The 26,300-nt window shown below is 44.4% G+C and overlaps 1 protein-coding gene across 2 annotated transcripts; it reads left to right on the plus strand.

Moving 5' to 3' along the window:
* Positions 1 to 570: 570 nt before the first annotated feature.
* On the plus strand, positions 571 to 26,300 carry ADRA1A (adrenoceptor alpha 1A). Of its 2 annotated transcripts, XR_010074016.1 has the most exons (4): positions 571 to 824; positions 2,176 to 3,816; positions 19,088 to 20,643; positions 24,487 to 26,300. XR_010074016.1 is itself a non-coding variant. In XM_063358772.1 (3 exons), the coding sequence occupies exons 2-3, from the start codon at positions 2,934 to 2,936 to the stop codon at positions 19,597 to 19,599; spliced, it is 1,395 nt and encodes a 464-aa protein (XP_063214842.1). In that variant the 5' UTR covers positions 571 to 824; positions 2,176 to 2,933; the 3' UTR covers positions 19,600 to 26,300. The 2 variants fall into 2 exon arrangements, 1 of the variants encoding a protein (XP_063214842.1); XM_063358772.1 differs by having other exon boundaries at positions 19,088 to 26,300.

Raw genomic sequence — 26,300 nt, forward strand, 5'->3', positions numbered from 1 at the left:
CTGTAAAATCCCACTCTCTGCTCCGCTCCTTTCCTTTCACTTCAGGACACCATTTCTATATCTATCTGTTCATCAGCATTGACCCAGAGCACTTTAAAAAACAAAAAGCGGTTAAAAGAGCCACGCGAAAGAGCAACCTCACCTCAACAGCGCGTTCTGCTCAAGGCATTTCATACTCAACCCCCCCCCATCTCCAGTGAGCTGTGCTGCCTACCCCAGTAATTTGTCCCAGGATGAAGATCGCATGGTCAGTGTGTCTGTCTCTCCTTGTTATTTTCTTCATGCTCAGTTTGCCTGGCAGGCAATTCTCTTTCTACATCACAGGGATTACTCGTTAGCCTATAAACAGGGGCTTGTTAGCAGGCTTCCACTTTCTGATCTCTGCAGGAGCTGGTAGTTTGCAGGGTGGGGGGGGGGAGAAAAAAAAGATATTTTAAACACCATTTGTCATCAGATTAAGTGCTCTTTCTTTCTGAGCAATACGGGAATGGCAGGGGATTACGGTAATGGCAAGGATACTGCCTGCTACATCAGCAGAGCAGTAAAGTTACTGCTGCTCCTTGACAGTGTGGAGCTGAGCACTGCAACTGGGGAGGGATCCCTCCAGGGATGCTGGAGCCAAGCCCCTCGCAAGCCTTGGGACACAGGGAATCAGCGCAGCCGGCAGCCCTCAAACTACCAGTGGGGAAATAAAGGGAAAAAAGCAATGGATTTTCAGGCACAGAGTCCCACCCGGGCATGAAGAGAGGAGCCTGCTGTGTTGTGCTGTGAATCTCCTTTCCGGATGCTCAGAGGAGCTGTGCTGCCTTCTAGAGACCGACGAGGTGAGTGTGGGTCGGGGCAGGCACAAGGGTCCAGGGTATGCTCTCCCCAAAACCTTCTCTCTCCCCAGGTTGAGCGTTATCTGGTTGGGTTTGAGCATGAATATCTGTCAGTCCTTTCTGCTGCGCCTCCTTGACTTACTGGGAAGTTTTGCTTCATGTGCTTTAAAAAAAAATAACTCAAGTCTGATCATTTCTTAATTTTCTAGTCCACCATCAACCCTATAATGACCACAGTCAGGATGGTTAGAGGTGCTTGACGCTACAGACACTTTTCATTGATGTGCTTTGTGAAAACTGTCCTTTTCTTTCTTGGAATTATACCTCAACTAGTTCCCTCTTGTAGGAAAGAAAATACAAAGATTGAATTCCATTTTGGTGCACGGAAGGCAAATTCCCACAGTGCAATACCTTTTCATCTCCCCTCCCCTCTGCTTGTCACAACTGGGAATTTCAGGGGTTCAGGGTTTTTAATGCCTTTGCCTACAGGAAAATTCGGTTTTGAGATTCAGGTCTGTGACAGTTGTTGCTGCTCAGTGTTTGCGTAAAGTGTGATCCGAGGGACTCATCTGAGACCCAATTTAGGACGCTTACAGAGTCTTACCTTATCTCGGATTTAACAGGAGTAGTCTTAGTGGTGGTTTTTCACGTCTGATCAATATTTTGGGTGGGAACACGATATCCACATCTAGGTGCTGTGAAAGGCTTTCCAGCCCACACTTGTAGCTTTCCCCTCCATGCCCCCTGGGTCTCAGTTCCCAGGCTTATCCTCACTTTCCCATCTGATGTACCTTTTCTCCATATTTAGTCAGCTAAGGCTGAGCTTGGCTTCCAGATACTCTGAAACATTTTGTCACTCAGTAGGAAACTTGTTCCTTGCAACATCATCTGCTTGGCAGGAATTGCTTTTTCCTATAGATTTCTAAAATGGGCAGTTTAGTTGGGCTAACGAGCAGCTCAGTGGGTAAAGGACTCACTTCATAACTCTTAGACTAAATTCTGGACTTACAAATCTACTTCACAGTTTGTAGTCCTGAATTGTGTCCCACAGGTTTCTGTCTCTCCTAGAACTGGTCTCTGCGGGTGAAGCGATAATTAGGATTGATTGTTATCCCTAAAGGCGAACCAACCGCTGCTGAGAACGTGGTCAGAAAAATTCAGGCAACAAAATCCACGTTGGTCTCTTAGTTGCTGTGAAACAATACTGGGCTGAAAAAAGGTTGGTTCCACTGACCGGAGCCAGCCTGAGGAAGGCTCCCTAAAATAGCCTCCTGCTCTATTCTTATATGGGAACCGCAGCAGTAAGTGAACGTTGCTTTTGGAATCACATTGTTTGTGTCTTTGTCTCCTTCAGGGGGGTGACGATCTGCAAAGAGCACAACAGCGTACATCGTTGACACAGCAAACTTCACTTTCCCCTTCAGAGCAAGCCAGAAGCCGCTGTAGATGAACTTTAATTTGCAGTCCAGGAGCTCAAGTGACAACAGCTCCACAGCATGGAGAAGCTGTGATTGATGCTTCAGACCCTGAAGATGGGTAGTGGCAAATATCTCAAATGACACTGTTGAGCAGACACGGCAGCAGCCTCCACTTTGTCAGGTTTCTAAGCCAGTTGTAAGGCAGAATCAGGACTAACACAACGTAATTAAAAGCATCAGTGATTTCCTCTTGGGGGAAACCTAAAATCGGAATACTTATGTTACCTAAATATTGAATCTTCCCCAAAAGGCCGAAATGGTTCTAACCGGCAATTCCAAAATTTCTCAGCATGTATTCCCGGAAAGTAGGACCAATAGCCTCTGCTTTGTGTAGCCTCACTTCTGCACCCCAAGAAAAATGCAAAAGGAGTTAAATTTGGCTTGAAAATAGCAGCTATTAACTGTGCTATACTGGTAAAAACTTGGGGAGAAAGGTAGATTTTCTAATATGTTTCTGGATCCTTCTCATTGTTCCTGGTGCTGCACTTCTAAGATGTTCTTAAAAACTCTTTTCCCCAGCAAAGCCAGGCAAATGTGGCCTATAAGACCTTCTGAGAATTGATCTCATCACTCTTTCTACCTGAAAAGGGAGTGAAGTACAACAGCCTCACATGAACAGTATCAGACCCTCACCATGGCTTTCCTTCCTGGAAACTCCTCCGACTGCTCTAACTGCACCCACTCTGTGGGGCCTGTGAACATTTCAAAGGCCATTTTACTAGGTGTTATTCTAGGGGGACTGATAGTTTTTGGGGTTTTGGGTAACATTCTGGTTATCCTCTCCGTAGCCTGCCACAGACATCTTCAGAGTGTTACCCACTACTATATAATTAACCTGGCTGTAGCTGACCTCCTCTTGACTTCCACTGTCCTGCCCTTCTCAGCCACTATGGAGATTTTGGGCTACTGGGTCTTTGGGAGAATCTTCTGCAACATCTGGGCAGCTGTTGATGTCCTTTGCTGCACTGCTTCCATTATGAGCCTCTGCATCATCTCGATAGACAGATACATCGGGGTGAGTTACCCACTGAGATACCCAAGCATCGTGACAGAGAAGAGAGGTCTCCTGGCACTACTGTGCGTGTGGGCATTGTCTCTGGTGATATCCATTGGACCTCTTTTTGGCTGGAAGGAACCAGCACCAGAAGATGAGACCATCTGCCAAATCACTGAGGAGCCTGGCTACGTGTTGTTCTCCGCTCTAGGCTCCTTCTACCTCCCCCTGACTATTATCTTGGTGATGTATTGCCGAGTCTATGTAGTGGCCAAAAGGGAAAACAAAGGTCTGACCTCTGGTCTGAAGACCGAGAGATCTCGTTCCGAAGAAGTGACCCTACGGATCCATCGCAAAAACGCTCCTGAAGCGAGCGGCTCAGCATCCAACCCCAAGAGCAAGCATCATTTCTCAGTGCGTCTCCTCAAGTTCTCCAGGGAAAAGAAAGCTGCCAAGACCCTGGGAATAGTTGTGGGATGCTTCGTTCTGTGCTGGCTTCCATTTTTTGTAGTAATGCCTCTCGGTAAGTAAAGCAAAACCCTCTCCCTTTTACAGCACCTTCCCTGGAGGGAGGGCTGTGTTTGTGCCTGTGTCCAATAATGTTGATCAGAAAATCTCTGAGGGAATAATTTTCTATTGGAAAGCTGTCAAAAACCAAAACATTCACCGTCAGAAAGCAGTGAATGTAAAAAATGAGAGTCTCAAATGAAACAAACCATCTCTGGTCCAAAGAGAAGCATAAAATTCTGAAAATAATGGAAAGGATTTAGCATTCTTTTTCCGTACAGAAAAAATACTCTTTCAGAACCAGGACCGTTACTTCCGACCAGCTCTGCCACAGGAACAATATCTTTAAAGGGGTGTGGGTTTATATCTAAGTTTGCAACCAGTTCTTCAGGTGATGTGTAAATAAATACGTAAAAGGTCAAGCTATAAATGCATTCAGGGTCAAAGTAACTGTTCACAGCCTTGGGGCCAGACCTCCTGGAGTGCTCAGCACCTAACGCTTCCCACTGTAAGGAAGAAAAATCAGCTTCCTATCAGGAAATTCAAACTATGAGATATCATACTCCAGATGAAATTAATGTAATTCTTAATTTATCATATGACCAGTCAGAAGACAGCAGTGAGGATCCTTCAAACTGATTTTATACTTCTCTGGCTTGCATCTATTGTGGAAACCCACTGAGCCCACTGGCCAAACACCGGCTTCGACCATCATGCTGAACATGAACATTTATTCCCCAGTTGTAATTCTGCAGGGGAGGAAAGTCGGGGATTTGTTCTGCTTTACTATCACTGAAATATAAAGTAGTAATTAGAATTTTAATTAAACCTTGCTCCGTCACCTTTGATGTGATTTCAGGATTTAAAAGCAGAATACTAATCCCACACCTATATCTGAGTGCAACGTATGTGGCACACCACACTGAAGTTTGCTTTTCAGCAGCTGTACTAAATATTAGTTTTTGAACCTTAAATCTGTGAGTTGCTCAATTTCGGTAGCTTTTCTTATGGAAAGGGCTTATGCTGTACAGGAAAAATAAAGTAAGATTGTGTGGAAGTTCCAGCTAGTAACAGAACAATGTGTGCAATTAAGGAAAAGAAAAACCAGCCTTACCTAAACATGAGAAGGAAGATTTGAGGATTTTCTTTTTAATGGTTTTTTTTTTTTATAAAGCTTATAAAAAGCTGTTCGTTTTCAATTAACCTCTATGGGATTTACTAAGATTACCAGGTTGTTTCACGAAAACTTGGCGCTAACGTTGCCATGTGAACAAGCCAAAACTAGAGAGTCTTTTCTGTTGGTCACTACCGGGAAGTGCTGGAGTACGAGATGTAGATGTTTCATGGGGAAGAGCCCTGAAAGACCTGGCTCATGCTGTCCGGGGTGTCAGCACCTTGGAATGCTGGTTGCCAAGATGTCTGAAACATACCCAAAAAGGGTTTGCAAGAACACATTAAACACACTTCTTTTCATGTGTAAACATGGTTGCCCATACAGAGCTGTTGTCAATTAATTTGCTTTGGATTTAAGAAATTTTATGGATTCAAGACTGGCTTTGCATCTTACTTTGATCCCTTATAAGGAAACTTTCTTGAGGTTAGCTTTGCTATCTTTGTGGGGTTACTATGTTATTTTTAAAGCATATAATAAGTCTTTCAAAACCTATTTGCTACTTTTGTTTAAAGACAAAAAACACTATTATACAGACAAAAATGCACAAAATAACACGTCTTCAAAAATACCAAGGAAACGCGTCTGAGGCAGACTGTCCCACCAGCCTGAGACTGTGCCAGAGACTCGCCCAGAGGCGACTGCATATGGCGCTCGACACCTATCCCACGCAGAACCCTTTCGAAAAGATGGTAACCTTTTCCAGACCTACAGTGCAGACAGGTGAAAGCAGGCAGAGGGAGGAGAAGTGATTTGGCCAGGACCACGCAGCAGATGAGTGACAGCGGTCAGACTTTTCAGATACGCAGAATAGTCCCTTGCCAAAACCACTGGCAGTTGGGGAGGCCACAACACAGCTGGCTGGGCAACAACAGCTTTGTTGTGCAGAAGACCAGCTCTGCAGCTTTGTGGCCACAGGACAGACCTCTCAACGGTCCCATCGGCTGCTGCATGTCATTTCAGGCATTTGCAGAAGTCAGAGCCTTTCAAAAGCAGGCCACCCTCAGTGAAGGTTGTCCATGAGACAGACATTCTTAAACTGTGCTACACAAACCACTTCAGACAACTGACAGGTGCTTACCACTCTATACAGCAGAAGTTCCCAAAACACCAGGTTATTTTACTGTGATCTGCAGCATCTTCGAGATCCCCCCCATCTATTGACATCAACTCGACCAACCAAGAACCACTTTAAAACAAGAAACACCAGGCTCGTTAAAGTGGTTAACGAATGGGGGTAGAAACTTTTGAAGTGCAGGTACAGGAAAGGGCGAGAGCGATAGAAGGATATCAAGAGGGGAAGAGGGGAATAAAGGCATGGTATCCGTATCAGCAGGTGCTTCTGAAAATAACTGGAAAAATAACTTGAGTGTCCCTGCCACAAGACAATATCTTAATTGAAATCAGCATGTAAAGCTGCCAGTTGCAATCTGTGCAAGTAATGTCTTTCTTAACTTCTTAGATGGACGGAGTTTCATGCCAGGCAAAGGGTCTGTGCAAAAGCTTTCGGACCAACACCTTCCTCTCATTTGGCTTTGAGGTGTGTGGAATAAGCCAAGGAATCATCCTGTGGCATGAAAAGAACTGAGGCTACAATTTGTTCTTTCTCTGCATGCTGGAGTGCAAACCCACCCTTCACAACACTTCTGTAGAAATAAGAGTGCCGAAACAGCTAATTTCCCCTGGAAGAAGTCAGGCTTCCTTTTCTCCCTCTCTAGAGGTGACCAGTGGATCCACTTCTAGTCTCAAAGATTTCCTGTAAAAGCTTCTTCAAACTCAATATATCTTCACATATTGTTTAACAAAACCTTCCAAGTCACAGCTCAAGTGCTGTCCAACTAGATCTGCAGTGTTTGTGTTCCCCTAATTAAATCTCGGTTCCCCTGTAGACACACAGCTTTCCTAGTGCAATGAGAGGTCCTTTTCCATGATAGTCTGGGGAAGGCTTAGACCAACTGAAATGCGGGGTAAGAGGCAGCAATCAGCACCTAAACAGGAGTTCAAACAGAGCCAGCAGGAGCTGTGAGGTCCTTCGACTATGTCCATTGGCCTCTATACAACACCTGCTCTTAGTGAGCTCAAATTCCATCTCTGCTCCACAGCAGTGAAACCCTGACAGTGTAAAGTGCTTTTTAGTCTGCAGACCTTCCTTTGAACTGGTATTACACAAAAAGAACTGTAAACCCATTGCTAAATTAACTTTATTGGGGGAATTCTGCACAGACTCTTCCTTTAAGTGTCATTGCCTAAGAGCAATCACGTCCAACTTTTGCCCTAGTAATAGGTTGTGAAGAAAGACTGATGTCCACGTACACCTACAGCTCTCTGCAATTGCTTCCCAAGCAGAAGATTTTCAGATATGTCCATCAAACTTTCCTCATCCGACACTAAGCATCCGCCTTTCTATAAGTATACAAGGGATATATTCAACAGAAGGAAACGTTTGTCTTCTGAATAGATTCCTTGCCTGGTTCGGAGCTCTAAATAATTTCACTGACTGCCACTTGATTAGTACAGGCTGATGTTTGCTCCAAGCAGACTGCGAGAGCATCCTGCCCCATAGGTAGTCTATTATTCAGCCCTTCAGAGGAGGTAGCTGTCTCCCTGCCCACTTTAGGGCTATTGCTCTCACATATCATCTTCTACACCTGTTGCATCATTTTCTTAATTTCTTATTTCTCTTCTGCAGCACTTAATCACCATATTCGCAACCGCTAGCCACTTATGAGTGACTTGAGCTTCCCCATCTAACATGCCCTCGTGTTAATTTACATAGCGAGAATAGCTTTAAAAACCTTTTAGAGCTGACCTTACACTTTGGTTACGCCATGCTTGGCTCCTTTCTCAAAACGTGACTGCTCTGAAGCGCTCCATTTGAATAGCTAGGAGGAGTGCAAGCCGAGGATTACAGCCCATGCATTCCTTACACGAACGAGAATACACTGCTTTACTGAAGCTAGGAGGACTAGCAGGTGATAGAGCTGCATTTTTGTATTCTACATTAGCCAAAGCATTCTTACCACCAAGTTTCTATTTTCCTATAAGCTATAAATTGAAACCATACTTCTCTTCCCAGAGTTCTTTAAGATCTTGTTTGACATGTTGCCAAATTTCTTTAAGATCTTGGGGGAAACCAAGTGCCCTAAAGTAAGCAAAATTGCTTATTGGAGAAACCATATTCTCTTAGGCAACAGGAAATAGGGATGACTTGAAGCTGAACTGGAAACCTGAGAACAGGCTCCTAGAGGATCCTGAATGTAAAGGAGCAGCAAGAGCAGGGCTGCTCCATGAGGGAGAACAACCCAGGAGCAGAGGGTGACAACAGGGCAGGTAGGACCTGTGCCCTCCCCAAAAGCGTGTACTCACCATACCTGAGCAGAAGAAGGCAGAGGTGGCATCCATAACAGGTTCAGCTGACGGTCCAGTAATCACCCAACAAACACACACCAACAAAACAGAGCCAGGAAAGAACAAGCCTGAGCTTACTTACATCACTCAAAGAGGGTTAAAGAAAAGAGCCTGACCTTATATGCAGCTCCAAGGCCAATGGGCAGAGGGTCTGTAGGTAGAGGCCACAGATGAGGCTCATCTGGCCAATTAAGGCTTGTTGGACTTTGGCATTCCACAATAACAGCATGTTTTCTTCCATTTCTGTTTTTTCTTTTCTCCTTGCAATTGCTAGAAAGGGCTACGGACAAATATAGAAAGAAATACTCAAGAGCTAGAAGAGTCCAGAAATTCAGTGCTTGCCCATAGTGATGTAACCTCATGCTCAACATCGCACCAAAGTGGTGTCAGCTGACAGAGCAGACCTTTTCCTGTAGCTGGAAGACGCTTATGGGTTGCTCTGGGAATCTTGCAAAAGGTGCATTTTCAACAACACAGATGACAATGATTGCAGATTGTTTTGAGGTGAAACATGCACAGAACTGATGGAAAAAAGAAAAGGGGCTGGGATATTACAAAAATGGTCCCAAGTTGGGATTGATGGCTCATCTTAACAAACCCTTAGAAGCAAACAAACTCACAGGGCTTAGTTGTCCACTTTCTGTGGCAAGCTAGCTTAAACCTATCTGGTCCCAGATGTTGAGTTCAGAAGCAGAAAGAAGCAAAAAGGGAAAGTCTGAGCCAGGATGTCACAGGGGAAAAAACAACCCAGACTACTAAACCAGGCAAGGGAGAGGAAAGCTTTTAGCGTTTGTCAATCATTCTCATGATGAAGAGAGCAGAAAAGAGGATATGCTGGAGGGTATTTATATTTGTAGTAGAGTAGTAAATTAGTCTTGTGAGCTGACACAAACACTGTCAAGGGAATCCTCTAATCCTGTCTACGTGCCTGTCTGCAGCTGGTTTCTAATTACTATTTTGTGGCTGTTGTTTTAAATGGAGTCAGAGAGAATGACTCCTTACTTTCGCTAGAGGTAAACCAGAAAAATAAAATGAATTTTTCTAGCTCTGCCGTTGATGCAATATCTCAGGAGGTCAGAAGGTGAGGAGTAGGAGCACGCACCAATGTCTGGAGGTCGGTGCACGCATGCCTGTGTTTTCCCGTGAGGTTTGCGTTTGTTATGTATATGATCACTTGTTACATGTTTTAGTAAGGTGGCTGATTTAACTACGGCACCTTGCTTAGGCGCCAGAGGCTTGAGTTCATAGCCAGTCCACTCAGCTGTAAATGGGAAACTTATTTTTGGAAGTCAAAGGTGGCTGGACATGACAGAAAAGCTGCAGTTCTTTGTATGTTATCAGATACAGAATTTACCTTAATCATGCCACTTGTCCTCCTCTATGTTGCAATGCTGAGACAACACAAAGCACTTTTTGTGTGTGTTGGGGTACAGTATTTCCCAAAAGGCTGTGCTTCAAGGACCCATCTGATTTTTGGTACCAGTGAAAAACATAGCAGATGTAGCTTAGAATCTTAGAATGTGTTGGGTTGGGTTGGAAGGGACCTCCAAAGGCCATCTAGTCTAACCCCCTGCAGTCAGCAGGGACATCCACAACTAGATCAGGTCGCTCAGAGCCTCATCCAACCTGGCCTTGAATGTCTCCAGGGCTGGGGCCTCCACCCCCTCTCTGGGCAACCTGGGCCAGTGTCTCACCACCCTCAGTGGAAAGAACTTCTTCCCAATGGCTCATCTAAACCTGCCCTGCTCTAGTTTAAACCATTGCCTCTTCGTCCTATGGCTACATGTCCTTGCCAACAGCCCCTCCCCAGCTTCAGGTACTGGAAGGCCACTATAAGGTCTCCCCGGAGCCTTCTCTTCTCCAGGCTGAACCACCCCAACTCTCTCAGCCTGTCTTCACAGCAGAGGGGCTCCAGCCCTCAGATCATCTTCGTGGCCTCCTCTGGACCCACTCCAACAGGTCCATGTCCTTCTTGTGCTCTTGCTCTTTTCAAGACCATCTGAGTCTTGATTCAACGTGTTCTTCTGCCAGAACATGTTCAGATCAACTCCCACGTTTCTGGATAAGCCGTCCTGCATCCTGCCCACTTACTGTCAAAGTAACGGGGCTTTGGACCATGTTCCTTTGTCAACGTGAACCAGAATATGACAGGGATGGCTCAGGGAAGCAAAGCCGGGGTCTCTGCTTCACCCATGTCTTATCACAGCAGGAGTTCAAATACCTGCTACTGTCCTGGAGGTTATACACTGCAATTCACTCTATTCCCTACCTACAGACTCCTGCCGACTGCAGTGTTTTAATGAGCAAAATCCAAGTAACATACAGGATCCATCAGTGTGAGATACTGAGAGCAATTTAAACATGGGGTTTAGGGTCTTTTTGGGGCACAAAAACGCAGCGCTTGTGATTCATCCGTCCCCCATAGTTTACGCAGAGGTATAATGGGAACTGCCAGGGTGTAAGATGCAGCAGCGAGCTGGGATCCCTCGGGAACAGCTTCACTGTGGGGGCTGGACAGAAAGTCACCAATTTCCTGTAGAATCGAGACAATTTCGATTGATGATACTGAAGGAATGGGTTGTATTGTCTTATCCTGTGAAGGCAGTGTTAAAGGGAAGGTGTTTACATGACGGGAGGGTGAGTAAGTTTGCTGATGAGGAAAACAAGGAAGAGAAATCAAAAGTTTTCCTGGGAAGCAGAACTGTGTAGAATTGCACCAGCCTTCCAGGGAATCGCTATCCTGGCATTTCCCCATACAGAAGGTAAACTGCTTAACTCCTTTTCATGAATCACCTCTTTTCTTCTTTAGAATTGGATAGATAGTGTCATAGCAGTAAATACAAGCATGGGATCCTCCTGTCTCTTCTACTGCTTTACTTGGAGGGCAGAGAGTAAGGCAAACAGCCCACACACTCCCTCGTCATCATCATGGCTGGGTTGTCCAGGTATTCAGAGAAACGAGGATCTGAACCCCCTTTCTTTTCGTTGTTCAGCTGATAACTATATAATAAAATAAAATGAATAAAAGCTGGGACAACCGAACCCTCAATATAGTTTTCATATCAGAAAACAGTGAACTCCAGCCATGGAAGAAATATTCGCGCTAGGTTCCCCACACTAGCACTTCGGTGCATTCCCTCAGCGGCAAAAAGAAAAAAAAGAAATTAAGGGGAAAAAGCCCCAAAACAAAGCTCCAGCTCATTCTCCGGAGCACAGGTCAGGGAGAAGAAAGGTGTTTACGGTCCGTGAGTCAGGGAGCACAAACGTGAGTGTCTGTTAAGCCACTGAATGGGGAGAAAATAAGCCATGAAGATAAACAGCCAAGAAATTTCCTTGGCAAGTTGGGTTTTTTTTGTTAATCACAAAAGGTATTTTTCATAAACACAGACTGGAAAGGCTTTGTTGGTCCAGGCTGATAACTCAGCTGCACTGAAGCCAATGGCAAAGATCCCACTGACATCCCTGTGGCCAACATTTCTCCACCGTTACCGAGTCCTGAAACGTTGTGTCCCACTGACTCATAGAACAGCAAAGCAGCGGAAGGAACTGGTGATATTAATAGCCATTTACGCTGAAAACGAGAGAGACAAAGTGGAATCAGTTGTGCTGTTTCGTGATTCACATCTCTGGCCCTCCTGCACGCACTACCTGTCAGAGAAGGCTTCTCCTTGCCTTCAAAACGTTCCTGCTTTGTGTAGTCACCACTTTCAGGTCCCTGGAGCAAATGAACCAAGAACGTAATTTTTCCCTCACTCTCAAACGTCACGGCACAATTTAGGATTTGTTAGTGATTGAAAGGCGATGAGTGATTCTCCCACCCCACCCGGCAAATGTCAGGATTTGTTTGCAATTTGGATACGTAAGGGAGAGACACTCAGCTCCTGCTGAAGATAATTATTCCTGTATTGCTAACCCCAAGGATTCCAAAATCACGACCAACAACCACAGAATGACAAACTCCTGAGACAGGCTGAGATAGACTCATCTTCTCGAACTATTCTCTGAACCACCCGCTTGGGTTCTTTTAATTTTTAAAGGAAAGCTAAGATTTTGTTGTAAGTCCATGTCTCTGAGAGCAAGGGCTTTGGGACGAATATCAAATATCTTAAAAATGTGAGCAACAAGATCCAGAATCATTCCACCGCAGTAACGGCACGGGAGCTGGAATTCCAATGCCAATGAAATTGATTTGTAAAACAATGTGATTATTTGGGTTTACACGGGTAACAAAACCTCAGTTTACCTTCCCATGGTTTTTTATCAGCTTTCTAAATCTGCAACAGCCCACAGTGAATCTGGAAATAGTTGCTTGCTGGGATGTTTGCTCTTTGCCAGAAATATCATCCATCGTAAGTGGGTACAATATGAAACAGAGCATAAATTAGGCCTGAAAAAATCCAAATAATCAGAGCACCGTTCCCAGACTGACCCATTCCCGTTGCTTGTCCTTCCCACCCCTCACCTGTGTCCAAACTCCCGCACCCTCCTGGTGCCCCAGAGATCTGGATTCGGCCCCTTGTGAAGAGAAACAAACTCTCGCTTCTCCTTCTACATCTGTTTATTATGGGTCAGGGATATCTAGGCACAAAGTCACCCTCATTTTCCACCTGAATCAGCCATAAAACTCCAGACCCCGGGACAGGCACAGCTGTAAAGGTGCAAGACTTGCCAGGTGCAGGCTCTTACCCTTCCTCATCTCTATGAACCTCTGTTCTGCATTTGTCGTGTTAATTTGATTGTACAAACCCCAGAAGCGTTTCCCACTGTTCAAGGGTTCTTTGGTCCCATGTTTTGTTCCCACAGAAAATACTTTCCGTAAGGGAGCAGCAGGATGAGACGTGCTGGGAGAGTATATATGTACAGAGCGCAGCTGTTGCGTGTCCACGGCAGAACATATATATATATAAAGATACTTTCCAGAGTGTGGTTTGTGTCTTGACCCCAGATGCAGGATAGAATGCCATCTTTATGGAATAAAGTTCAGTGCTAACATGGAGCTTGGGAACACAAGATGGAACGCATTTATCAGTGTTCGTAGAGCAGGCTGCCTCCGGAGAGACCTAGGCTGCCCCTGGTACAGAGTTAATCCGTGTGGGGCCGTCAGTGCTCCTCCGTGCTTCATCCTCTGGGTTTTAAGGGCAATTGCTCTGGAATGGCTGCTGCCCTCTGGCTTGACCCCCTTAGGGCAGATCCCAGGACCTGAGTTTTAAGTTTTGCCTCCCACTATCCCTGTCTCCAGTTCGCTGTGGTTCCAGGGGCATATTTCGTATTCGTCAGAGGCAAGAGGTGCCAGGATTTTTGTTTGATTTCTCTGCAAGGTTTACGTAGGTACTTCTCCTGGTTCCCTAGGACACTGCAAGCTATGATAACGTAACGCTAAAAAATACCGCTTGGTTTCTCTGCTCACAAGGTGCACGGGCACTGCTGTCATCTTCTGAGTGGAATCTGTAACATACAACACAAAAGGGGGGAAAATGTAGTGAACCTAAACAGAGCTGCAAGATTTAGTAGCGGAGATGGATTTTAACACCACTATGGGTCTGTGGGTCATGAAAATGCGTGGAATCTCATTCCCATGGTGCTGACAGAGATGATACAGAGTGAACAAATAACACAAATTCCTGTCATCTGGTAGCTTCTCAATCCCTCTGTGCTGTCCATCAGTGAAACGACAGCACGACATCAGTACCGCGTCTTAAACAACCTATAATCAAGCAGCTCCGCAACTTCTGACAAATTACATCTCTGTGACTGAATTGGCACTTACTCACCAGGAGGTACACGGAAAACTTCTCTCTCAGATCTGAAGAAACTTCGAGTTGACAAACAGGAAAATAAACGACAAGGGAAGGGAATGCAATCCTGACATTTTCAGGGGTGAGTGATGAAATGCTTAATGGGAAAGGATCTCAGGAGGCTAATAGTACATTTTATTTTATTTAATTTTCATACAACAAGCAATTGAATTGTGCTACCGACACTCGAGAGCCCTCAACCTTTTGAAAACAGAGCAGGAATTCAAGCATCATTTAGTCAATCCACAATTCAAAGGTGGTAAAAGATCAGTTGAAGTTTTCTTTACTGTTCTTCCAGCACAGACTGCAGGGAGACAGTGGAAGATGAAGCCTCTAAACTGTAATCAGTTTTGCCACTATTTACCATTTTATTCCTGCCAGTGTATCAGGGAAGACATTAAGGCATGTAAATAGGATAGAGAATAAGTTTTAAGAAAGAAAACTTTTCACTTCTCAGCGACTGCACACTATCCAGTTCTATTAGAGGATACCTGGATGGCAGCACTTGATTAATCTCTGATTACACCTGGCCTGGAGTGAGAGAATTGGAAAAGCTTGCTCTGGAGAATTAAGTGCTATAATAATAATTCTGTTTTCTCAGTCCTGGCTGATAGTAGACAAGTGTCCAAACCCCAGCTGACACTAACTGACAGCCGCCAAATGGTCAAGGATTGACTGGGCATGGACTCTGAACTGCTCACCCCAGCTCCACGTGGTTTCTCTGTACCACATTTAAACTCATGGTTAATTACGGTCATTGTCTTTAAAAAAAAACACAAAACAAACAACCCAACCCAAAACACAAAGCCTAAGTTTTATTTCTAGTCTGAACTCAGCCGACTCGAGCTGCCAGCCACTGCCCGGTTCGATGTTTCAGGCCACTGGACACTTTATCACCAGAATTAGCAGCACTGTTTGACTCCCGCTTGCTACCAGATATATCAACCACTGGTATTAATCATGACAGCAACATCACTGAATATTAAAGGCCTGGAAGAAAAGAATACATTCTTAGTATTCTGTGGGGAGGGACGTGGTTGCCCAAGGGCTTGGAGAATATGATATTTGTCCCCTTTTGCCAGATAGGCAGGTAGCCAAGAGAAAAGATTAGGGCAAGTTTCTGAAGTACAGAGGTAACCAGGTGCCCGCAACAGAAGGGCATTGCTTTCTGTGGCCTTTCGAATAGGACGCCACACTTCTATAGAGGCACTAAGCAAATGCGAGCAATGTCAATAGTTCCTCACAGCAGTCTGCAACACACAGCGGGATTTTGCTCATTAGACAGAGAAGGTGCAGGAGGTGGAATATTTTTTTGCATCCTGCACAATAATTCAGTGGCTCGGGGTTTAGACAGGCTGATCTTGATTCATCTTGCTCTGGAAGTTGAATAAGCTGTCAGCATGAGTAAGAAAAAGGTCCAAATTATTTCTACCTTGGTTTTACATCTAGCTCTGTTACTTATTGGGTCCATTGACTATCAATTCCAGCCTCAGCCCTTTCCAGATGCTACTAACGAGGTTTCTTCCTGTTGGTGTTTGTCCTGGTTCATTCACAGGACAATACACAGTTATAACGAAGCCCACAGCAGAGCTTTAGCTGGTCTAAACATAAACATGGTCTAAACATTGCCCAGAGAAGCTGTGGCTGCCCCATCCCTGGAGGCGTTCAAGGCCAGGTTGGCCGGGGCTTGGAGTGACCTGGGCTGCTGGGAGGTGTCCCTGCCCAGGGCAGGGGGTGGCACTGGGTGGGCTTTAAGGTCCCTTCCAGCCCGAACCATTCTGTGATTCTGTATGAACCATCACTGACCAGCACAACCAAACGCACAGCGGAGCAAAGCCACTGTCCTCAAGACCAGGTTGTACCCACCACGGGAAAGAAAGAGTTAAAGACAGCATGTGCTGGGGTCTACAGATAGCAAAAATTGTATGCTTTTAAAACTACTTCGCTTTCTTTTCACTGTGTGTTGTTCCAAGGCAACAAGTCTCTACACCGATGAACCAAAAAAGGTTACATTAATAAATTAGCATGCAGATCCCCACCCCAAAAAAAGAGCAAGAGACAGACTCTGACACTGGCTATTTTCTATTTTTAACAGACTTTGGCAAAGCACTAGCATTCCATTTAGAGTGAGCCAGAAGTTGCAGCAAACAGGAATTGTTATTGTTTACCCATTTTTACACTCAGCCTCGCACAGCGGATTTCCTAAACCGAGATTTGTTTCACCTTTTGTCTGAACGCAAAATGGGAAAGCAGTAGATATGCCGCAATTAAATGAGGAAATAAAGAAAAAATTGAGCATGATTTGAGCATTTAGAAGCCTTTCATTATTTTTCATCTCCCAAGGACTTCAGCCAGAACGTTCTGTGAGAATGTTATTTAGCTGTTTTTTCACTAAAGGAAAGTGGCGTTAATTTGCTGAGAAAAATTCTGGGCTATGGATATGCCTGCTCACTCGTGCTGAATTTTTTTTTTTTTAAAAAAGAGTTTGTTTTCTTTAGCACAACGTTTTTGGTCTTAAAAACTGGTTGTATTGAAACTGATAGTGAAACTGCTCTACCTGGCTAGCTTGGAGCAACGCGGGAGCCATCACCAGCGAGACTGGGGCTTGGTGGCCGGGTTGTGACTGGGGTTGGAATCAGAGGTTCAAGGTAGGAGGAGCGAGCTCCTGCCGCATGTTCTGCACTGCCTTTGGGTGTTCTGCTGCTCCACCACACAGCAGAAGGACTGGGGCTCAGGGGACCTCCCCCAGGCCAGGGATAACTGGAGGGCTGCTCTCCTCCTCCTCCTCCTTCCCCGCCAGCAGCGTGTCCTCTGGGCCCACCAGAGGAGCTGGTGCCACGGCAAGAAGACCTCGCATTGCGTTTCGCAGCGGAGGCCGCGTTCAGCAAGAAGGAGCAAGTCATTAATCACCCTGCACTATTTGTGTCCCTGGTTCAGGCAATATTTTGATACGTTCTCACACAGGCAAAAAACACCCTGAGAATTCCTCTCGGGCTCTTGCTGCTTGAAAGCATTTGCCGTGCTTGCTGTAAGCTTTGTTTGGCGAAGATGGGGAGAAAAAGGTTCAAACCGAAGTTCAGCAGCTCTCAGAACTAAATTAGAACACCCTCTAAGTGCATTATTAGCTTTTCCTTAGGCAGGGGAGGTCCAACGAACAGATCGATCCCCGCAAATCTGCGGAGCTGCTCACAGACGTAGTTGAACTGCAGAGGATGACAAATGTATTGATGCCTAAATCTTCCACAGTATTTCTTTCAACATGCACATGCTTACAATTTTTCCAGGGGCAAGCAGGAAGACAAGCATGTGTCAGCGCTAAAAGTTCTGTTTATTATAAACTTGACTATAAAGTCCAAAACAAGCCAATTATGTTTTCTGGGAAACTATTTTTCTTCCTGTGCCCAAACTAATTACTGACGTTTGTAAGACAGAACATCTTCCTTTTTTTTTCTTTTTTTTCTTTTAAAGGAGGCAAGTAAGAAACAGCCTTTCCCCTTGACAGTGTATGGCAAATATTTTTTCACTTTCTCTGGTTCTAGATTCATTTTGCAAAACTGGTTTTAGAAGAGCTGTTATCAATTACTCCCACCCCAGCATCACACTGAGTTTAGTTTTCTGGTTCATTCACATTCAGACAATATAGTTTTTATCTCTAAGCAAAGAGAAGTACCAAATAAGAGAATTACAGGATCTTGTTCCAACGGCCACTTTCCAGCCTCATTCAAGAAAAGCAACAAATTTCTAAACAATTCTCCATAAGCCCCGGTGTTGACTCTTTGATGTCTTAAATATGGCTCTGGAGCTTTATAATAACACCTCTCCGTGAGCAAATCTCTTAAGCATTTACCGACACCTTGTTCAAATTGCTTAAAGTTAAAAACTTGCTTATACAACTTGGTAAGGAGCTCGAGTTGTACTTAAACAAAAACCAAAGGTTTGGCATTAGGAGAAATGTTCCTGAGATTTTAAATCAGCAGATAACTCAGAGGTAAATCCTATGTTAGCATATGTCATTATCTATTTTTTAAAAAGTAATGCCGTTTACTTTTCAATTTGCATGGTCACTTGTAGCTGACTGTTGTGCCAAGGCCGTGAGGACTCATGAGTGCACAATTTAGGGCTCTGTCACTGATAATGCTGAATAAGCTTCATGAAGATTTCAAATTTTTTGAATATTGTCCTGCCTTCTATAGAATCAAATGTCCCATAGTACTTTCCTTACTAAGGAGCCGTCCAAGTTCTTGCTCTTTGAGTCGTCCGTGGGAGGTAACCTTGCAAGTATATATCAGTATATATATCCTGGCTGCCCGTGAGACCCTCTCTAGTGCTCATTGACGTAAGAAGGAACCTTTCCTTTAGCTTCTCTGAATTTTAAATGCATTGTATGAGACAGAAAAATGTGGATAGTTAGGTTTTCTAAAGGTTTCAAGGGAAAATGAGCACTCAGTAGTTATCATTTGGAAGACTTTTAGCTGGAATGCAGCCAACTCAGTAATCCTACTTACTCTGGCTTCTGAAATGGTGTGATTTTCTTGCCATTTGAAACCCCTTCTGATGACCTCCTGGATATGACTGTTATTTGGCTAACTAATCTTGAATTAGAAGTCCCTGAGGAAGCAATTTTCCTCTATCACTTGATACCAGGCCTCTTGCTTGTCTCTCTGTCTGTAAATGGGAATGCAATGCTTGTATAATAAAGTAGATGTCTTGAATTGATCTCTGATAGAAGATGCATGTAATTTTACAACACCATACCTTCTGAAAGATGTTTTTCTGCAGGTATTGGGCTTTGAGTCATAGATTTTCCAAGAAAGAACAGAATCTTATTTATTTTTTCCAGTGTTTAAGTTTCTTTGGTTACCTGCAATTTCTCACTGCCTCTGCCTTAACACTCTGTGTATTTTCCATTTTAGGTTCTTTCTTTCCTGCAATCAAACCCCCGGACACACTTTTTAAAATAACATTTTGGCTTGGATATTTAAACAGCTGCATCAACCCCATAATCTATCCGTGCTCAAGTCAAGAGTTTAAGAAAGCGTTCCAAAATGTCCTGAGAGCACAGTGCCTCCCAAGGAAGCAAGCGGCAAAGAAGCAATCCCCAAGTTTCAACCTCAACCATCCCACTAGACAAAGCATGGAGAGCGGCAAAGGCGTGGTCCGTATCCCCGTCGGCTCGGGAGAAACCTTCTATAAGATTTCCAAGTCGGATGGGGTCTGCGAATGGAAGATATTCTCCGCGGTGCAAAGCATGCCTGCAAAACATGCCGTTTCTAAAGACTGTACTGCTGCCAAAGTGAAAAGTAAAGGTTTCCTCCAGGAATGCTGCTGTGCGGGCACTTCACGGAACCTTGTCCATGAAAACTGCAAAGTGCCAACCATTAAAATACACACCATCTCCCTCAGTGAAAACGGGGAGGACGTCTAAGGGACGGAAGCAGCACAGGCTGGCAAACGCATGGCTCTGCTCGTGGGACGTTGCTCTTATTGGGAAGTAGAAGTAGATGCTACAACAGTTGAAGGGATCTGGGTGAAACAAATACCATACTGTAAAACAGGGTGAAAGCCTTTGAGACGCGATGTCTTTGAGTGTCGGTAGCCAGAATGAAACCCCTTAAAGGCGGTGAATGGCTTCAGCGGATGGTGAGCACCCTACGGTCTTCCGAGAGACTGGCCTCTGCAAGTCATTTGCCTGGCGTTCAAAGGCTTTATTTTTCACTGTATTCCCCTGTTTCAAAGTTCCTGGTGCTCTGATGTAAGTGCAATGGAGGACAAAGAGCAAACTCCAAAGACCCCACACTGATTTCAGCATGGATACTTTCAGACAGCACCACATTTAGACCCATTTTGTGATTCTGCCTTCCCCCCGCTCCAAAGCTAAACCTCGATTCAACAGCCAGAACTGAGGTTGGGAGGCTCAGGTCTTGGGACAGTGTTTACAGATCTCTGCTTACTTTTCATTACAGGACTGTGGACAAGAATGTTTTTCCTATTGTGTTTTGCCTCTTTTGTTCGTGTCCAGGTCCTGGCTTGGTGAGGTCCTGCACACCTTGAGGAGAACAGGCAGCTCTTTGGGTTTGCATCTTCAGCTGGGCATCCTCGTTCCTGGGCTGCCCCAGGTGGGGATTTGGTCTTCTGCAGTGCCCACAAGGCTGCTTGTCCCCAGCCTGTCTGGAAAAGCGGTCACTTCAGCTCGCAAGGCACGGCAAAAACACAATCCTGGCTCTTGCCTTGCTTAGAGTCACTCTAAATTCCCCTTTGTGTTGTGGATTTCGGTAAACTCCGTGGCCAAGGGAAATATGATGCCAGTGGCTGCACTCCATCTAGCTCCAGAGACCAACCCGAACTTTTCTTTTTCGTACAACCAAGCTCCCAAATCTCCAAACAAAACCAAATGAAAATGTGCATGCATCCTAGGCTTGTTTGGAAGCTCTCTGCGCTTCGATGCAGGTCTAATCAAATTCGAAGCTCGGTAAGTCATCATCAGATAAGGCTCAAAGACATCGCTTTCACTCATCCATTTGTTTTTCTTGCTCTGAGTCCAGCAGGGACCTGCTTAAAGACTCAGTAATTCCTTGCTCAGGTGCTTGCTTGTCAGATCAGTGCCACAGTCACTGGAAAAGCTGCAGACATTTTGCTGTCTCCCTGCCGTCTTATGCCACATTCCTCTTCTGGCTCCTTCAATACCAAGCGCTCTAAGCTTTCCGTGAGATCCCGGGTACCCTGGAGCCAGGAACTTTACCCTGGTTCTGAGCAGTGGGAGTTAAGCACGTTAAACGACTTAAGGACATACATCCCCATGAGAAAGGGCCATCCTTTGGGAATTTGGGAGAAAAGCATGTGGAAGCATGTTATATTTTAATATAGCTAATCCAAATAAATAAATAAATGAGCTGTTCAGCATCTGGAATAAATAGTGGGAGGAATTCTCTGTACAATATTAGAAATAAGCAGCTCTTGACATAACTCCTCCTGAGCCTGCCAAGTAAGAATGCGGCTTCTTGAAACAACACATAAGCCTTTACTCATGTCTCAATGTCAGCTCCTGTGCTGAATATCTACTGGCTTGAAAAGGGAAAGCTTAAGATAAAGTTAGCATTTACAAGATATAGCCTTGAAAGGACACCTTGACATTATTGATGAGGAATCATTGTTTATTCATCTCTCATTCAGTATTAAGTCCCCAGTGTAAAGAGAATTTCAGTCTTCTGCGTCTTTTATTTATGCATGAATGAGATTTCTTTCCTCCTGTGAACACATATTTGCAGACAGAACATTATCGGACAATTTGCAAAAGTAAAGTCTCATCCACGGGGTTCTTGTTTTGCACAGTCCTGGAAGGAGAAAGCAACCTCAGAGTGTAACTAGATGGCCAGGATGCGAATCAAAGCACTGCCACTCTAAATAAACGTTGAGCTCAAAGCGAAAGAAGAGAGTAGAAGGACCTAAGATTGGGTTTTGCATAGACAGTTCACAGAGGCAGAACAAGCCAGATAATTTTCCCCCTACATTTGGCCCCTTTCTCAATGCATTAAAATTATTGCGTAATATCAGCACACCCAGGAAATCTATTACAAAGTGCCCAGGTCTTGCCAGTCTTGCAGGACCAAAAGTAAAATCTGTGCAAACAAGAGTCATGTCTTTGGGCTGATTCGCCAGTATTTACTCAGACAACGCCAGCCTGATGGAGCTGTGTCAGAGAACAAGAAAGGTGTAAAAGACCAGGTAAAGTTGGCACCTTTTTTCTGGTGTCATAACCAAGAAGACTTCGGGTCCCGTATGCGATGGTAAATTTTCCTTGCAGCGCTTGCTGACTCAGATATGTATGTCCTGTAGATGTTTTCAGCTGCTAACATGTCACCTCAAGCAGAGGACTTGCTTCTCCCAGCCTTCAAATAAATGAGGGTGCAGGGATAGGAAAAAACGAAGGCAACAGTTCTCAGCTCCTGAAGACATGGAGAAGACACTTGAATTCGGAAGACCATCAAGCTTTTATTGTGTTTGGTGGGCCAGTGAATGGCACTGGCTACCTCTTATACTCAGAAAACGAAATATCTAGTTTAGCTGATTAGCTGAAGCAAATAGTTACTTGTTCTCCCACATGAATGCTGCATAAGAAAGATACAGAATGTCCCAAACAGGTTAAAAGTGGAGGAGAATTCAAATCAGATCCCTGGACCCAAACCTTTATTTATTTCCAAAAGCACATGCTCGCAGACAGCAAATCTGTAGCATTATCCCATTTTTATTTTAAATAAGAAGTCCACCCCACCCTTAAAACTTTTCTTAGGGTTTTTCAATATAGTCTAGAATTTGAAACCAGAAGTGTTGAAATACCATGAAAAAAAATAATATTCTCATGGTACTTCAAGCCAAGACCAGAAGCAGAAAAGCTGGAAATCTCATAAGAAAGTCACGTGGGGCTCATGGCCGAGGTTTTCAGTCTCACGGGGTTCAAATACGTGGGACGTTTATTTGAAGAAAACCTGAACTCTGAAACATCTTGAAAAACACCCATTAAATTGAGCGAGACTAGCAAGATTTAAAATCTTCACTGCACACACTTGCTGCCCAACCCTCTCCATATACTTATTTGATAACTTGAACCAATAAGGTCATTTGTGCCATCTCCCCTTTGGAGCCGGGAGATCTACAAAGGGCCTCTCCAGCAATTTTAGATTTGTTGAGGTTTCCCGGTGTCAGGCAAAGGGTTGTTGTGGAGCTACACAAAGGCTGACACAAAGGGATTAGTCATTTCATTCCAGAGCAATTCTGAAGCTGCAATATACAAATGAAGACGATAAATAAGTCAGCATGCTGGTGGCAGTGCCTGGATAGTCGCCTTTGTGTCGCAGCGCTCCTGCCAGTAAGAGACACGGTTTAGAATAATCAAGTCCCGGTCTCATCTGCGCCCTTTTTTTTCCGGTCGTCAAACAGATGCTAAAGGACCTCTCTGTCCAGTGACTCTGAAAAGCACTGAGACCTCTGCGTCAGGCGAGCCGGGTCCCAGCCACACCTCTGCTGCTCTCACGTTTGCCAGCAAAAACAAACACACAATTTGTTTGGCTCACTCGGAGAATTTCTGCATGAAAACCACCCTGTTCCCTTGTTGCAAGCAGGGTCATAGGCACTTGTCATCCTGATAGACGTTTGGACTGACAAGTCTCAAAACCATAGAAGGAGCTCTAGGGGGGAAAAAAAAAAGAAAAAAAAAAAAGAAAAAGAAAAAAGGGGGAGTGCAGATTTAAGCAGCCCATATTTTTCTGTTATTTAAAGTGAACTTGACACTGGTGAAAGAGCTACAGCCACAGAGGCTAAATGTATCTGTCTACCTAAAAAGCACTAGCAGTACATGAGATTTCCCAGTGGCTTACCATCTATCATCACATGTGAAATCATTCTACAGTCGGGATTCCATCGTGTGAAATGCTGTAGGAGCTCAGAACAGAGAGCAGAAGGTGGTCAGATGGGAAGTAAGAACACAGCGGAGTGCCGTGATTTTTCCCCTCAAAGCCACGTCCAGTGGACCACGCTGACCTGCCAATTGGTGTGTCCTGAATGACACCTTTGAGGGACACCTCAAAGTTTGGGTATGACATCCCACCATCCCTCCTTAACTCTTCTCAGTTGAGAGAGACAGCCAAGATTTCCGTCTTAAGCAGAGCAGATAGTCTCTGCTGCAAAGGGTTGAGAGCTGCCAGCATCGTAGAGATGACTTTTAATTTACACCGGTTGAGGCTAAGCAGACCACCAATCTCTTTTCCTCACAGGGCAGGGAAAGTTCAGTATTCCAGTTTCCACTGTCAATGTTCATTGAGATTTACTGTCTTATGTTTTTAAGGCTTCATGTACTCTGTAGGATTATTCAAATCCCAAATACTTAAGATCTGCTCATTATCCAAATAAATGTCTCCTCTTTTTTTTTTTTTTTTTTTTTTTGGAATATTGCTCTGCCAAATCCAAGGATAAATTATGTACTGTGTAAAAGCATGTTTTCCTTTGCCGGGCTTTAATGTCTTAAAAAATCCATGGCACTGAAAAGGGGAAAGATTAAGGTAGGAGTATTTCTTGCCTTTCTACTCATCAGAGTCAGCAAATGGATTTCACAAAGCTTCTTCAGTCTTACTTGCAAAATTTCCCTGCCTGACTTTTCCAGTTTTCTGAAAGGTAACAGTTACAGACTGGAGTGTAGTAGACCGACTGAAGCTGGTTAGAAAAGCTCTTACTGTTTTCCTGAAGTGGGAATTGCTTAGTTCTAGGTATGCCTGTTGGCCTCACGTTAACTGACGCTCATGTTTGAATGGGTTTTCATCAGGAGCTCCATTTTAAGATAAAGCTGCTGAGGTGCAGAGTGATTCGCTCAAGGAAGATTTCAGCTGTCCCATGTTGAATCCATGCTTGGTAATTAACTCCGTATCCTACTCAGAGACACCTTTATCCTCTTTCCCATCTTAATGTTTGGATAAGCAAGACAATGCTGACAAGCAGCTCCATAGGACAGGCTCCTGACACCAATTATTTCTGGATGATTGCTTCCAACAACAGAGCCAAGGAGAAAAGCCGGTGCGTCTTCACGATGTTGCCCTAAGCTCAAGGCATATTTGGGACTTGCATCATGCAGTGTCATCATTTGCCAGAAGGAAAAGGTATCTAATAGCTCACAGGAGAGACGTCGTAACGAGACAGCTTCGTCTACCTGCTCTCTACCCGCTTCTGCGTTCCTCATCCCTGCTCCAGTCCCCTTCTGCCCAGAGCCTTTGAGTCTCACCGTATCAGCCTTTAAATTGTTTCCCAAGAAGCCCAAGAGCCAACCAGTGCTTTCTATGAATGAATCTGTCCGATATTTATTCTGTTTCTTGCCTAATTATAATGAGACTCACAGGGAGAAGGTTAGACTGTCTGGCCAGACTAATCCTGTCTTTTCCCATCAGTGCACATAAGTAAACTAAGCCTTCTCCACCTGCAAAAGGGAGCTAATCCGTAAACATAATCAACTACTTTTTGAAGGTATTCCCAAGCAGATTGTTTAATATATGACAGTATTATGAAAATCCAAGGCGCTACGGAGGTAGCTTGTGGTGCATTAAAATAAAGATCTCCCACCCGGCGTGATAAATGTAATTGAATCACTTATTTCCCAGGAGGAGATTAAGCATTTGTATTGGGGATTCGAGTAAAATGTCATGCCTTCTCCACAGCGCGTGCTGCATATTTCTCATACTGACAGAGAAGGAGAAAAACAGCAAGAGTGCGCTAAGGGGAAACGAATTTCCAAAGAGGAGAGCTATGTATTGCAAGCAACAATCACATAAGAAATAAAGTTGGTTTTTTTTTAGTTCCACAACACATTCAAAGGTCTGGTTAATGCAGATTACAGTCTGGTATACGGAGCTCAAACCCAGGCCGAGAAATATCCTCTCCTTCATCATCACGATAACATTAAGATCTTTTTCAGAGTCAAAAACGTCCAAGCGTTAACACTGAAAAGCAAAAATGATTTTCCAGTACTCATTGTCTCGGACTGAATAACAAGACCTTCTTGCATCGATCCAAATTTCTTCTATGATCTGCAAAAGCTCAGTCCTTGAAAACTGTTTCTTGAAGCAAGAAAACACAAATCTAGCCAGCATTTCAGCCGGTTTCCACTTCAAAAGCAATTCCACTCGGCTAATGGTCACAGCATCGTTGTCTTCTGATAGAAAGCCTTGGCTGAATGTCGCTGAGCGCTCAGTTCTCCTTACTGGCCTTACGACTGCGGGAATCGTATGCAAACTGGTTTGGGCTTTTTTCGCTTTGCCGGTCTTCGGTTGCAAAACTGTTTTATTTTTTCTTCTGCCTGCTGCAGCATTTTGCCTGCATGTTGTGCAAGTTTGGCTGCCAGTGGTTTTCAAAGATGTGTCTTGAGATGGGCACTGCGTCTTCTGGACACGATATTCCCGTGTCATTGAATTTTCTACGTGCTGTTTTTAAAGGCCCATTGTTAACCATGCGACGTGTCCGAACAGTCATGCTGGTCATTTTCTTGAACAAAACTGAATGTATATGAAATATTGCTAGGTGAACAAATAAATTATTGGGGGGAATGTGCACTTTGTGACATGTGAGCTACGAGTCTGTTTGCTTGGTTGG

Source organism: Chroicocephalus ridibundus, chromosome 23 (assembly GCF_963924245.1).
Source record: "Chroicocephalus ridibundus chromosome 23, bChrRid1.1, whole genome shotgun sequence".
Lineage (NCBI taxonomy): Eukaryota > Metazoa > Chordata > Aves > Charadriiformes > Laridae > Chroicocephalus > Chroicocephalus ridibundus.

What these genes read in the sequence shown, in the direction of transcription:
- ADRA1A (XM_063358772.1), top strand. Translation starts at nt 2,934, where the DNA reads ATGGCTTTCCTTCCTGGAAACTCCTCCGACTGCTCTAACTGCACCCAC. An exon ending in TTTTGTAGTAATGCCTCTCG is followed by an intron (nt 3,817 to 19,087) that starts GTAAGTAAAGCA and finishes TTTCCATTTTAG; the next exon opens with GTTCTTTCTTTCCTGCAATC.